This window comes from Polypterus senegalus, chromosome 11 (assembly GCF_016835505.1).
Source record: "Polypterus senegalus isolate Bchr_013 chromosome 11, ASM1683550v1, whole genome shotgun sequence".
Classification (NCBI taxonomy): Eukaryota; Metazoa; Chordata; class Cladistia; order Polypteriformes; family Polypteridae; genus Polypterus; species Polypterus senegalus.
Genome location: NC_053164.1, coordinates 113248744 through 113265305, shown reverse-complemented (window position 1 = coordinate 113265305; position 16562 = coordinate 113248744). Strand labels below are relative to the sequence as shown.

At 37.0% G+C, this 16562-nt stretch overlaps 1 protein-coding gene across 1 annotated transcript in view; it reads left to right on the top strand.

The window, feature by feature from the left end:
* The window catches only part of LOC120538595 (transcriptional enhancer factor TEF-3-like), a 158075-nt gene that overhangs the window by 51885 nt on the left and 89628 nt on the right, over window positions 1-16562 (top strand). The window contains exon 2 of the mRNA XM_039767984.1: window positions 9571-9635. Within this exon, the coding sequence (XP_039623918.1) occupies window positions 9571-9635 (65 nt within the window). The remainder of the gene's footprint in view (window positions 1-9570; window positions 9636-16562) is intronic.

Genomic DNA, 16562 nt, shown 5'->3' with positions numbered 1-16562 from the left:
AGGGCCCATGTAGGGCTACTTCAGAGTAACCAGTCAGCCTATTACATGTGTTTGGTATTTAGGAGGAAAACTAGAGCAGAAATGAAGGAATCCTCTTTACTTCACAAATTCAGCAACTAGGGTCCGATTTACACTGTGTAGGGCAGCCACATTGACCATTGTATTTAGATAATATCTTGAACTTCAGCGTTTTGTAGGTGCTGTACTTAAAATATTAGAACCTAGCTCTGAATTTTGAGAGGTCACATTAAAATGAAACCCTCTCCTTGTACACATTATTTTATGACTACATTGAGAATTCTACTTGACATAGCACCATATTTATGCTGGATGTTTGCAGTTCTACAGAGCTGAATTTGGTCACCTATCAATTGAAGAGATCCAGAACTCCTTTGCTGATTAAATGTTTTAAATAGAGTCTTTCTCAAATACTTTATTTCAGTTTTTACCAAAGGCTTTATTTAATTAAACTCATGAGACTATTTCCTCTTGTATTTCCATTATTCTGTGTTCAATTTGAGGGTGGGTTACAAGCTGTAAAGCTGCCCTGTTTTCCACTAAAGCTTTTTATTACTTCCTCAAACTCATATTATTCAAAGTTAGGTACAAATGATTTTTTTTTTACATTCTAAAAAAGAGTGAAGTAGCATGTTTTTGTAGCTGAGAAAAATCTTTAACTGTTTGGAAATCCTTGTCAATATGTTTTTATTCAGCAATGTGGTGGTGTAGACATGACAGCACTTATTTTAGAGAAGCCCCAGTGGGACAGGTTAATCCTCTGGCCATATGACAGTCATATGAAACCTGAGTCCTGACAGGAAAACGAGCTAAAGATTTAAAGGGGCATAAAAGCATATTCCAATAACATTGATACACAGCTGCCCTGGCACTTTCAAGCAAAGAGACATCTACAACAGCTTTCCCTGGGTGTAATATATCGGGATTAGCCATAACTACTGCTGTTCCCTGCAGTTCCCGTTCTACCTGGGACATCTGCTCATCTTAAACCCAGCAGATAACCCTTTCATTAGACACATTTTCAGCTGTGGATGAGTGGTACAGAGTTAATGTTGGCCTTTATCAGAGGACAGGAATTTGGATATCTTCCCATTTATCAGATTGTCACTTTAGTGGCATGGCACAGTCAAGCAACTCATCACTAGTGGAAATAACAGGAAACAGTCTGACATCATTATTAGGCCTTATTTCAACGACATATTTAGAAGCCCCAGTTTTGACAAACAGAATGCTACTAATGGTTACATATAAAATAAGAATAGAAACAATAATTCAATAAATAAAAAAGCATCAGCACTGTTACATTGTCATTTTTTGTGCATTATGATACTGCACACCTCCACCATCTCAGCTTTTGCTCCCTTGAAGGACCTGCACATCATTTTAAGAAATTGCTATGTCATTAGAATACCCGCTAGAACAGTTCTAAACACCTTTTAGAATGGAGTAAGTTTGCCCTTCTTTTACTAGCCTTACAAAAATGTTACATTCATTGCTGTCATGTATAATTTCCTCCACTCACCATATCAAAATAAACTGCAAACAAATTTTCTTTGCAATGATGCCATATCCACTAACTCAGCCAAATTCCAAATTGCTCCATTTATGATTTAATCATTTTTATAAACTCATTTTGAAATAGCACTCTGATCAGCACTATGGCCTAATTTTAGCTAGTCTGCGTCAATTTATCTAATAATATGAAAGTAATGACCAGCTTCAAAAATGCTTGACTAAAGATGATCTTATTGTATATGTGAGATGTCCCAAATTGTGAAAAGCACTCAGGATAATTGCTGGTGGAAAGGTAACCATGACAAGTGAAGATGTAATGAAACTGTAATTTTCACAGACACTGGTTTGCTCCTGGCCAGCATGCATACAAATTACAATCAGGCTATGTGAGTGACGTGAGATATGTAGAAAAAAAGCACCCCTCAGTGGTGTGGGAACATATTTCAAGGAATGGGTGCTACTGAGTGAAAGCAAATTTATGACATCATTACACGTTTAATTAATAGTGGACATGATTTGTAGACTGCGGTGGGCTGGCGCCCTGCCTTGGGTTTGTTTTCTGCCGTGCGCCCTGTGTTGTCTGGGATTGGCCCCAGCAGACCCCTGTGACCCTGTAGCTAGGATCTAGCAGGTTGGATAATGGATGGATGATTTGCAGAAATATACTTGGACATCATCTCTGTTTTTGTTCAAGAAACTTGTATTTGTATAGTTGTTTGCACAGTGTTAGGTTAATGGCGGGTTGAAATTGTGTTGTCTTGAGGTGGTATGGTATTTTATTCCATGTTTTTGCACCTAACCAAAGTCAATTCTGGTATATTTCACTTACTAGCAATAAAGTGATTCTGCTCACTGAGTTCAACACCACATACTTGTGGCATGGCTGTATCAACCGACTTGGTTGTGCACCCTGGGACCCTGCTCAGAAAGGGGCCTTGGCATATGAGAGGATAAAAATGTCAAAAAGGTTTTAGTTTCCAATACAGTACAGGCACACACAGCAATCAGTTATCCAATGCACACTTCTACCCCACTTCAGTTCTCACAATTCTAAACCTATCCAATCAGATCTCAATAAAACATTTTTTAAGGACAACATGAGACCTGGTTGGTTGATATAGTTGGGTCCTGATCAGAACAGGCACTTTTCTGAGATTGCAAATTTAATGTGTTATCGTGCTGTAAATAAAAAATGGACGGTTATTCAACATGAAGGCTCAGTGGTTTAGAAAAAGGAAAAAGTAAATGAAAGAGAGCAAAGCGAAATACACTGTTTTGCTGAAAATCACAACAGAAATTTTCAAAAAATTTGATAAATACTGCAGTTGAGATGATTTCGAGTGACTTTACAGACAGTCAGAAAAAGGCTAATATGGCCACTTCTGTAGTGGCTTTCACAGCAAATTGCACTCCATTAACACCAACATAGACATGAACAACAATGTGGAAGAGGACTGATGGACCTAAGTCTCCTCCAGAATTAAGCTGGTAGATAGATAGATAGATAGATAGATAGATAGATAGATAGATAGATAGATAGATAGATAGATAGATAGATAGATAGATAGATGTGAATGACTTTATTTACGTTACAGATGGCATATAACTTTGGCTTGCTTTTTTCTTTTGGTTGTCAAAACTGAGAAACTAGAGAGATGTTGTTATAAAAACTAGGAGAGTCCGTTATACCTTGTGAAATTTTCTAGAAAATTATATGGAGTTAAAAATCAGGACTGAGAGGTTTACTCACCCTGTACTAGTAGTAAGGGGAGTTGGGCTAACCTTTTCTTGTGGATAACTTATATCTCGGATCAACAACTAAACATTGGTGCTATTGGTGGGTCAATAAAAGCTACATAAAGAAAGGAGGCCTAGTAATTTGTACTGTGGAGAGGGGTCATTCATTTAGGTAGATAGATAGATAGATAGATAGATAGATAGATAGATAGATAGATAGATAGATAGATAGATATCATGTTACTTTGTTACAGTACACGACTTCTCATCACATATAATGGACACCTACCTTATAGATTGAAGTATTGCCATCGATGTCTAATAGCACTACAAATTAATGACAGTTTTCAAACATGATATGTGCAAAACAGTGCATAATCACTAGTATACAGAGCTCTATTATGAGAACAACCATTGCAAAGTTGCACAGTGGCCTGCAATGCTTCTTGACAGATCTGGAACCCTGAATTTAAATCTAAACTCTTGGCACTCCCTGTGAGGAGTTTGCATGTTCTCAATGTTTTTTTTTTCCTTCAATATACCATGAAAGTAGGTTTTATTAAAAACTGCAAACTGGCTTCATGTTACTGAGTGTGCTCTGAAATGAAATGATTCTCCATCCATGATTGGTTACATCCTTGTGCCTACCGCTTTCAAACAGACATTGACTCCTACAACCCCAAATTGGATAAGTGGATTAGGAGATGGATAGATGAAAAATAAATAAAATAAAAGTCAGAGCCTCTTATCTAGGTTTGTCCAACACATGTATTCTTCTGGTGGTAAAATGTTAACACTGTTTTTCTAAAGTGATGAGCCACTCTGAACTCCTATGTCTTTTGTTACTTTCACAAATAGTTAAAAAGTGGCAATTTATTACAATCAGCTATGATGGAAATATAGAAGTAAAGGCTGAATTTGGACTCTGGAACCTCACGTGACTATGATGAAGAAGGATTTTTCTATCCATTATAGTGAAAGTCATGTGAAACGGATGGAGTTTCGATTTGTCCGACTTTAGACAGAGCACACATCAGAACAAAAGTAACTGTAAAAGTGCAAGTGCATAGTTTTTAGCCACTATGACGAAAGTGCTAAATATAGAGAGAAAACAAATTGCAGTGTAATGCTTAACTTTCACAAAATTATTGAATTGAATTATTGAGCATTGTATAGTACATTTTCAATACTTCAGAAAGATGGTGCAGAAATCATATACTCTGCATAAGGATGCTTCTCTAATTTCTTTGTAGATGTTAAGTTATATTAAATAGGATCTTGAAAACTACTCATTTTGAAGAAATTTTAGCTTAAAATTTAACTTTCTGTTATAAAGTGTCAGACAGACAGATGGACGGACGGATAGATAGATAGATAGATAGATAGATAGATAGATAGATAGATAGATAGATAGATAGATAGATAGATAGATAGATAGATAGAACTTTATTTGTTCAGAGTGGGAAATGTAGCTTTTTACAGAAGCTATTTAAATAAATAACTACATAAATAGGTAGATAAATAAATAGATAAAAAATAAATATACACACACAAACTTTGTTTTGAACACACACCAGAATGACTATAAAGCAAGTAAATTCAACAGAAAAAGAAATTGGCATTCACATTCGTATTGCTGTTGGTATAAAGGAGCCCAGAAGTGTGATATTTGATAAGTAATTGTCTGTTGGCAGTTAGTGTGTCATAGAGAGGATGTTCAGCATTGTTCATAATAGCACTTAGTTTTGCTTTAATTGTCTACTTTGCCACTGCCTCCAGGGGGTCCAGAGTGCATCTTATAACAGAGCCTGCCCTTTTAATTAGCTTCTTGATTCGGTGGGCCTCTCTTGAAGTGAAGTTACTAGTCCAGCACACCACAGTGTAGAAAATCACACTGGCCATCACAGAGTTAGAGACAATGTAAAGAAGGCCACTTCTCACATTAAAGGTCTCTAAAAGATAAAGAGCCTGCTGTACCCTTTCTTATATTGTTACCCTCTGTTCCGAGACCAGACTAACCTGTCATTAATGTAACAGTGGTAATAAGGACAGAGCCATCTTAAGATGTTAACCACATTATAGTTTATGGCACTCATGTACCCTGAGCAAGGCACATTTCAGTTCACAAGGTACACCGAGTTCAATTACATGGGCATCAAGCCCTGAGTAGTAACATCAGCCTTCTCTTAGTGACACGTACTGTGAAGCTTAACAGTTGGCAAGTGAATATGTGTCAGAGATCCAAGGGTATTTCAGTTGTAAGTAATTGTAATGCCCTAGTACATGTATGGAATGAAAGTGTTGAAAAGTATTAAACTTTTCATTTCAAAAATGTTATTTCTGGTACTAATGTAATAAATACATTATTTTAAACAAAAGATTATGTCATTAAGTTAAGGTTTTATTTTTTTAAAGAAGAACATAGGTTATAAAATCCATAAATATTTTGAAAATTTTTATTTTTTCCACTCTTACCTCAACCAAATTTAGCAGAAAACTGCATCCCAGGAAGATCCTTCACCCTCTTTTTGAACCTCAGTCTTTTTCTTATGTTGGTCATGTAGATTTAAATGAGATTAAAGGATTTCAAAGAATGTAATTTAGAGATAAGTAGTAAAGGAAATATAAATATTCACTACAAACTAAGGGCAGGATTGGATATTGGCAAAAATACAAAGAAAAGAAACAAAGAAAGTCATAGTTTTAATAGAAAAAGGTATAAAAAAGTGAAAATAAAAATTTCAAGAAGCACAAGGAAATAGAATGGAAAAAATTAATATTGGATATGCTTGGTATTGATACAGAAGGCCACAGGTAAACAGAGTATAGTGTTGTGCGAAAACTGCTGTCATGTTTGGTTGTTGATGGTATGGTCAAGCTACAGCTCCGACAAGCTAGAGTAGGAAAACGTCACAGAGCTCATTTAGAAATTGACAAAATGCTTAGTTAAAAAAAAGACATTTGAAGTTTTTATCCCATTTAAAAATAATATATAGTTTAAGGTGCTATCAGCACTGAACTTACACACAATTTTAATCTTCTTCTCTGCCAGTTTCACACAGGGTGGGTAGTTACATTGCCTAAGGTAATGTAAGTGGTAGGAATGTAACCACCAAAGAATAACTATGATCAGAAACAAGTGATTCTGGATTGAGTAGTTTGAGATAGAAGACTATCAAACAAAGAAATTCCACATATTTCAATTATGAGCACAAGTAGGCAACTTCATTAAGGATGTTATGATCCAGTTGATGTGAATTCTAAGTACAGTACAGCAAAGAGCATAGGCAGCAGAAATATGATATAACCATAAGAATCAATATTCAACACGCCTTCTACATGCACACATAAAATACCACAGGCCTATATATTCTGTATTCAGTCCATTGTTAAGATGCACCAAAGTAAAAACAAAACCCAATTCATTCATAGTGAGTCTATTTAAAGTTGACAATCACCCTAACAACAAGAGAACATGCGGCGTACATACAGCCTTTACACTGAAAACTTCCGAGCTGAGAATAAAACCAGAGTTTAAGGCATCCAATTGAAATGAACCTTTTATTTTCTGGAACCTCTTGATCAATTACAAAATTACAGAGAGCCAAATTATGTCCCACTGTCAGTGGAGAGGAACCCACCCTACTCCTCACAAATCACATTCCCACGTTCTAGGCCAGTTTATATCTGCAACTTACAGTATCCTGACATGTACAGAATGTGGAAGGAAATGGGTATTGAATATGATACACTAGCCGAAGCCCGCCATAGCATACATGTGTGTAAGTATAGGAACAGAAAACAGTGAGAAAGGAATTCAGAAATCAAGAAAAAATAAATACTTCTTGAAAGACGCAGTTGTGAATAGGTGTTTTGGTGGTGATGACAGATAATAAGTCGATAGATCTAACCCTAGAAAAAGCCACGTACAACTGACTGTGGCTGAAGACTGGTTGTTAGAATTATTGTGAAGAGTAAACAGCATGTGGAAGCATGAGGGAGGCTGCACTTCTGAAATTCGATTACGTAAATATAATCAATAACAACCTCAAAAAGATGTTGTTGTAGAATGTCTCTAAGTAATTCCTGCAGCTTAATCCAAAAGACTCGTACTACAATATCAGGCCTGTGCTCTGGTCTTTGGGTATCCGACAGTGCATGTAGAATTTCCAGCCAAGCAGGATTACATGTGAAAGTGATAAATAAATGAGGCTGTCCGAATTTAGGTACTATGGCCATGGCATCCTCCTAGTTTTGTTGCATGCATCTTGGACTTCCTGGAAATCTGGACAGTAATATGATCATTTTGCCTACACGTACGTTGTTTTTTTCAGCGTTTGCTTGCAGTGCGTCTGACAGTCCTTTGTATTGTTCCATGCGCAAATCTTGTTGATCTAATCTGAGATAGTTGAGACACTCACCCTCAGTTTTAACATACACATCCACGACGTACTGTTGGAATAGTTTGCCACTGGAGTGCAAAATACTAAATGTATTCCTCATTGATAATCTGTACGCGTAAAACTGGCATTAAGTAAGCCTTATTCGCTTGGTGGTTCTTTAATTGGGAACATGTTGTAAATCTTTGTGCCAGCCAATGTTTCCGTAAGGGAATAAAAGTGGGTAAACCATAGGATCGCAATTCATATTGAGCGTGGAAATCTGTTTACAGGAGTTGCCTCTGGGATAGATGCAAATGTCCCTTTCAGCAGGGGGTTCGCCATCTTCTCCAACGAAAATCGCTGCAACATCAGTGTGACATGTCGGGGCATTGTATTGTCGTAAATCCTGCCTAGGGTTTTCCTCAAAAAGCATTTGTACAGATGCTGCTGGATTGGACTGAGCGATTTCATGCAAGTGTTTGTATGATTTAGCGAAGGGTTTGATGGTTCTGAGCATGGAATCTAGCTGGAGAAGTAAATTTTTGCTGCATGCAGAGTTTGCTTTATTTTGTAAGCGTACTTCAGAAGCTTGGCGAGAAATTCCATGTCGGCTGCGTGTGAGTGGGACCGGTTTTGAAGAGGAGCCACTGGCAGCATGGGAAGGGGTTTGGAAGAGGACAAATAGGAATTGAGAAATGCTGTGTCGGCTGCATTTTGAGGTGGAAGCAGGACGAACCAAAAAAGAAATATATATGAGATTATTTACTTCACCAACATGTAATTTACTCATTATAGTGTAATATTAATATCAACAAGAAACATAAATAAGATAATTAAACTTACTGGACTGGGTAAAGTGATCTATCTTCCATCTTGGAAGTATCAGGCGTAAGGTAGGAACCAACAGGGAGCCAGTCAATAGCAGTGCTCACTCCCAGACATGTACTAGCACTCAGCCAGTTTAGAATTCACTTACCGTATATATCTGAGTATAAGTCAGGTCGATCATAAAATCAGACCCAACTTATACTGTACGCCCATTCAAAAATGCGACACTTAATTTTTTTTTTTTATATATATTCTTGCTTCCTCCAATCAGTTTCTCAGACACGTTGAAGTTTTTTGCAGCAGTGCAGTTACCAATTTCTTTCGCCACTTCAATGACTTTTAATTTAAAACCAGCTTCATATTTTCTTCTGATCGAATGCTCCATCACAAATAAGGGATGCTCTTAAAATGAAGGTGTATGAGGGTGTGAGATACAAAAATACACAAAACAGTGCAAACGTCACTTCGGAATAGTTCAGGTATTACCGTGTGGTCACGTAGGCACAATATATAGAAAAAAAGGCAGTGTGCTCTGTGGTTACTGTCTCAGGTGGGCTTTAGCATATCATAATCTCTTGGACCAATAGCATGAGTTTCCCGCATTCGACTTATATGACCGACATTATAAAATACTGGAAATTGTACGGTAAAATCAAGCCACGACTTATCCGCGGGAGAATGCAATCTGAATGTTTTTGGGGAGATGGAGGAAAATCCACATAGACACTTGGAAAACTTACAAACTCAATACAAGCAAGGTCTGAGGAAAGCCTTTAATAATATTATTAAAAGGTAGGGTAAAAAATAAAAAAAATAGCTTAGATAAAACCTATGGAGAAAACATAGAAATTCAAAACATTGATTGGGCCAGAAAATGAAGCCATGTCTCTAGACCAGTAAAGCAGCACCTCCAACCACAATGCTATCATGACAACCTATGTCGAAGAAAAAAAAATTAAATTCATATGACTTAATCTTCCAAATTCTGTTTTTGCTGTTTATTAGATAATAAAATCATTCATATTTTGTTAAACATCAGTGTAGTGATTTTCAGATTTAATTGAAATCCTATTTTGTTATTTCATTTCAGGAAGAAATGAGTTGATAGCAAGATACATCAAGTTACGGACAGGCAAAACTCGAACAAGAAAGCAGGTAATTTTTTTTAACAAACAAAGAAGCTCATGACAACATTGGAGTAATTTTTCTTTTTAAATGTTCATCATTTTAAATGGCCATTATGATGTAACTGGATCCAAACAAACATACCCAAACTGGAATTAATAAAAATGTATATGACTTTTGCTGGGTATTTACGGATAGCACGGCAGGTAAATTTCAGTCTAAACAAAAGAAAATACCTCAATGTGTTATTGTCAAAAAATATTTATATTATAAAAACAATATTATGAAGAAAAGCTTTCTTTCTTTATTACTATGTATTATTTTCTTGTGAAAAAAAAGTTTTTAGGTTGGGTTTGGTTCTTAATGGAATGAAAAGTTATAGCAAATCTTAAATTTGTTTCAGGAGAATTCTACGTTCACATATGGAAACCTAAATATGAAGGTTTAAATATGAAATAAATAATAATAATAATAATAATAATAAATAATGAAATAAATTTAAATATGAATGGTGCAACCTTTAAACATAAATTTCAAAGTCATATTTTTCTCCCATGTACTCTCATGTAAAATTGTCTTATTCTAGGACTAAATGTACATTTCATCATTTTGTTAATTTTACTATAAGCCTATAAAACTTGGGTGAGTACAGTGGGTGAAGCAATTTTCAAATAGTAAAAGCAGAAGTTAGATCACACTGCACAGAATTTTTTTGGGAATTATGATTGTGTGCTCATCCCATCACAGTGAAATAGTTATGAACATAATTACAGAAAAACTACACTTTACCTGTTTATGAGAATTTATGTTTTACTCTGCTGATTTGTGTTTATTTCAAGTACAGTACACTGTCGAGGAGCTGGATTCAAAGAAAGATCCAATGGCAGCAAAGTCATCCACTCAAATATTTTTTAGAGTTCTGTGTTCACACACTATCATGTGCAGGGCCTTTCCTAATGCCCACGTAGCTCTCACTTTCTCTTTTCTGGATTCTCACCCCTGTGCCAACTTGGTGGTGCTTTTGTCCCTGTAAACCTCTTTACATTTGTGCAAATGAGCCCATGTCTGCTATCAAGAGGCCAGGAATGCATCAATTGTATATCATGATCAAGCACAGTTTTAATTGAAAATTTCATTGAAACACTTTTGCACCACATACATAGTGTTATAATTAGGCCGCATAACTTAAAAAAGGCCTGAATCTCTCAAGTAGAGGCCTTATGCCTAACACTCAAAAGGCTAAAGATCTACAAAAATAATCACTTATGGGAGAGGGGAACTGGTGTCGAGAGGTTTATTTACCTCGGCAGCACATTCATGTCTCTGGTGACTCTTTCCTGTGAAGTCAGTAGATGGATTGGGAGAGCATGCGGGGTCATGAGGTCGCTGGAAAGGGGTGTTTGGCACACTCAATATCTTTGCAAACAGACAAAACTTCAAGTCTTTAGAGTCCTGGTGCTTCCTGTTTTATTATATGGTTGTGAGACATGGATGCTATCCAGTGATCTGAGACAAAGACTGGACTCTCTTTGGAAAATTCTTGGGTACTGCTGGTTTGGCTATGTGTCGAATGAGTGGTTGCTCATGAAGTCCCAAATGACGCACATTACCTGCATTGTGATGATCCGGTTCAAAGGATCCTCATTGTTGAAGACCTGAGCAGCTGGACCAGGCCACGGGGACGCCCGCGTAACACCTGGCTGTGGCAGACAGATGGTTATTTCCGGAGGGTGGGACTAGACCGCGAGTCTGCCTGAGGGGTTGCCAACCAGGATCGTTGTGTACTGGGTGTGGCAACGCGTTGTGCCAGTATATGCTTCTCAACCTAATAAAGACAAACAAACCGATTTAAAATTTTCCAAAAATTCAATATTTCAGAAATAATGAAACCTAATACAAAGGATAAGCAGAGCAATACTCAAAATCAGGTCCACAAAAATCAGTATGGAATGTTTTGTATAATCCTTCAGTGTAAATTACACTTTAGTGATACCTCAGGAATTGACTCAATGGAAGATTTTACAATACAATACAACCAATTGTACTGCACAATAATATACAATCAAGTGGATTAACTTAGGTTATATTTATTATGTGCACAGATAAATAAACAGGACATTGAATGAAGCAATCAAACTACATACTGTAGATCAACAGATATATTGGTACAGGAATGACCTAATGCCACTGGACACTTTGATCTTTACAGTGCCAGGGGTGTGTCTGTTCATTTCTTTCTCTTTATCATTATCATCAAGCATGTTCTCTATTAGGGAAAAAACAATCTGCCAGTTATCATCACCAATACATTACTTTGAGTGTGTGTGTGTGTGTGCGGACATGTATGCCTCATTGTGTGTACATGTATATTTAAATATATTATGTATGTCAGAAACGTCTCAAGCTGGACATACGTAGGTCAAACCATTTTTTAAGTATATGGAGATAAGCACTTGTTTTATCTTGGTAGAGTTCTATTTGACTCTACTTTCCCCCTTTTTTACTCTTTATTGTGTAGACTTTATCAGAATGCCTCAAATCCCATAGACTTATCGCCATTTGTAAGGTATTGTACTTTGTAACTTCTCCCCACATTCCTTTCCACATCTATAACCTGAAGCAATTAGATAGAGTTAAGTTACAACTTTTAATAATGTATTATTGATAATATTCAAAAAGAAATAATAATGAAGCAAAGTACATGTGAATATTGGCAACTATACAGCCTGATAAATGATAGACGTGTAGTTTCAGGCAGCACAGACTTGTAGTTACTCAAATGTCTCCAGACAAGTCATCATTTCTAGTCAGCTTTCTGAGGACAGGCAGAGTGCCAGTCTCAATATGGCTGCCAAGTAGTGCTCCTCATTCTGTTCTGTTCGTGGCCATGGGGTGAGAGAGAAAGAGAGAGAGAGAGAGAGAGGGAGGAGTAAAGGAACCAACTTTATACTTTCTCTGTCCAAAACCTTAGGCCAATAGAGTGTTGTGGTACAGAATGGCCACTGATTCAAAACCAATCCCAACACTTCAGACAAATGGGTGCACACACTGTCCTTTCACACCTGCCCTCAAGCAGTGGATACCATTTGTTTAGCCAAAGCCTACCAGCTATGTAGCTTTATGGCCTTCCTGCAGGGGTTAGTTTATAAGAATGTCCTGCACAGAATTCCTTGCCAAAGCAGTTTGAGGCACCCCGTACCTCGAACCTTGCAATAAATTTCACATCCTGAGTCAGTCCTTGGTGGTTGGTCAGATATCAGAGCACTGTTGTTCTCATCAATGAAATAAAACATGCCTGTCTGAAATACGTACTTAATATTACATTTGGTTTGTCTGACTAACAAATAAAGACATTTAGAATATTTATCAACTTACAAACAAAATATCACTCTACCACAGTACTGATCAAACTAGACCAGAATTAAAAGGCCTGGAGCCTGTGCAAGGCAAACAACATAATGCAACTTGTTTGAAGAAGATAGGTCAATTGAATCAGAAGTTATCATTGTACATAGGGCTCAACACTCAAGGCAAAACTGCTTCTTTTAACATGTTCTTTGCTGGCTTTAACACATCCAGGAGCGCGACACAAAAATGCATAATTTTACATTGAAAATTGAAATTATAAGACATAAAAATCAATTTAGATTTTTCACAGAAACACATTCAGACACTATGCCATGTTCAACTTTTCTCAACAATTTGAACATCACAGAGCTTAACTCAACAGGGAATTTTTGACACCATCGCCAAACTTTCATTTATGTGGACGTGAACGGCTAAATTAAAAAAAAACAAAAAACAAAACAGATGTCCTTTGGCTCTTGACAGTCATTCATGCCTCCATCCATTTTCCAACCCTCTTTTCCAGAGCAGGGTTGTGGGGAAGCTGGAGCCTATCCCACAAGCGTTGGGAGCATGGCTGGAATAATCCTTGGAGAACACACTAATCCATTATAGGGTGGACACACACAGACACATGCCACCCACACACTCTAGGGCCAATTTGGAAATGCCAGTTCACATAACCTGCATGTCTGTGAGAGGAAACTGTAGCACCAAAAGGAAACCCATGCAGATGTAACCGACTCAATCCACCTTTCTCTGTGTTGTGTAAATGATCATCACGTAAGCACGTATGGTTAAAACTTTTAATTTCCTCTTCAAGAAACTGTTTTCAAAACAAAAGGAGAAAAATGGACAGGGTATCACATAAATGTCTTCTCCCCTATGCCTATTAAATAATAAATTAAATCGATTACAAATTATTAATACAAAATAGATAGATAGATAGATAGATAGATAGATAGATAGATAGATAGATAGATAGATAGATAGATAGATAGATACTTTATTAATCAAATGAAATAAAAATCATGAAAAACTTAGGGAGAACCGAAACCACAACCTACCCTACAGCAGCCACCGCGCTTCTGGCGTTAGAGCCAAAAAACGTGGTGCATGCAGGTTGTGAGGTGTGACGCTAATTAACGCCCATACTACAACAAATTATAATTGTTAGTATGCTATTAACTATTTACAGGCATCCACACTTTTTGGGGAAGCTCATAACAAAAAAAAAACAAAATTATAAATAACATTTTACACTTCGCTACACAAACACAGGGAAAACATGCAAACTCCAGCCAGAGATGAATCTTTTATTAAAAGCTTATCTTTTATTAAACTCCATCTGAGCTAAAGACAACTTGGACAAAACAGAGAAGATAGTTCATACTGTGCAGACCAAGCTGAACTTTTCCAGTCTGGTAACACATTCTTTTGTTTCATCATGAAATGTTGCAGCCTCACATTGGTGAAGTAACTTTCATAACTAGTGGTTGTTTGTTGGCTTGCATGTCTCTCTTGTCATACTTGCATTCAGATAAAATAATAAATAATAATAATTCTTTATATTTAAATGGCGCTTTTCTCACTACTCAAAACACTTTAGATAGTGAGTGGGCAGCCACTGATGTATAGCATCCACATGGATGATGCAATGGCAGCCATTTTTGTGTGAGTATGCTCACCACACATTAGCTGTTAAGTGGTAATGGAGTGAGAGACAGTTAGCCAATCAGAGACAATTATGATTAGGCTATGGAAGACAATATAGCCAGGACATCAGGATATACCCTGCTCTTTATGAAGGATGCCCAGGGATCTTTAATGCCCACAGAGGGTCAGGACGTTGGTTTTACATCTCATCCGAAGGATGGTGCCATTATTACAGCACTGTATGGGGCATTGAGATTGACATTCAGACCCTGCAGGAAGCACCCCCTGCTGGCCTTGCCAACACTTCTTCCAGCAGCAACCCAACCTTTTCCTGGTTGGTCTCCCATCCAAATACTGGCTGGCTGGGCCCAAACATGCTTAGCATCAGGTGGATGATCTGTTCTGAAGTGCATGTGTTATGGTTAATATAGTCAATAAGGCTTCTGGATTTTTCAGCATGAAGTTGCTTCTGATTTTGTCTTATCCAATTAAGTGTATTCCCTTCTTCTTTTAAGTCAACAAAGTATTGCTGAAAAAGTTTCCCTGAACTGTGAATAAGGCTAAAGTGTCATCTGACGGCTAAAACAAAGAGAATAAAACAGAAGCGTTGTTAAGGTTTTACCATCTATTCTTTTAAGAGTAGGCCTCCGTCCATACTCATAGAGTGGAAACAATAAATGACTCGCCACTGGTTTGACATGGGGGCTTAAAATTGATAGTTGTCTCGGTCTTTCTTCTTTCGAGTAAATCATCAAATCTCTCTCTGCTGGTGGCTCACAGTGAACACGGTAGCTACATCTCAATGTCTTTGGTCTTGCACCAAATCATTTAAGGAGTACATTTTAACTTCCTGAATCTGTCTTCTGTCTATTTGTGCGTTTTGTTTTCCTTCAACTTCACATTGCTTTACGTTTTTAAGGCTTGTGTACACAGGCTTTTTGACTCCATCAAAGAATGAAGTTTTTATGCACGAGGTCAGACGTCTTTATTTTCGGACCTTGAAAGTGTTTCCTTCTGTGCTCATCAGGATCAATTATGTAAAGGCTGGCATAGGCTGGAGCTTGGCCTTCACATGTGCATAGTCCACCAACAGAATGATAAACTTAATTATAAATTCTGAACACAAATGCAACATGTTCTGGGGGATTATCAATAGAGACTGTTATTGATGTAAAAGATAAGGATCTGTTATTACTACTTATGCATTAAAAATAGTCATGCCTTTCACTTCCTGGAGTTATAATGTATTATATTGCTTCTGGTGCTTCCAATAGGGCAAGCTGAATTAGGGTAACACATTCTTTTGTTTTCACTATTAAAAAATACGGCTTTACAGTGAACGCATTGGTGATCTAAGTTTAGCAAGTAGTACTCAGCAATAAAACATACATCTGAGGATGTAAAAGTAATGCTTGAATGTGTCCTGGTTTCAACTATTTGACAATCCTTTGTTTTGATTGGTGTTCCTTTTAAATTTTACTCAGGCTTCCTTAAAGTTATAAACCTAATTTTGGTGTTGTTTTGGTGGTTTTGTCAGCCAAAAGATCAGATTTTTAATTAAACATTAATTATTATTCATTATTTTTTACCTTTTTTTTTTTTTACATCACCTTGTTTTGACAACCGGCATCACGATTTTGCGCTGTTACCATGGAATTCCATACCATGATGCACTAGGGTATCATTGCTCATGAAGTCATCTAGCACACTGGCATAAAGGTCCCCGAAACAGTCATTCAGTATACGAGATTGTACCAAATATAGTGAATTTACTTTTGACAATTTGGATTACTAGGGGGCTTCACCCCCTACTCGCTTCACTCGACAACCCCCATGTTTGGTTTTCCGGATACACACTTTTAAGATTTTTTTTTTCTTTGAATTGCTGCTATCTCATAAGTTTCACTTTTATTTCAGAACTTCTGTAAAAACAATTTGTGGAATCTTTCGAGTCCC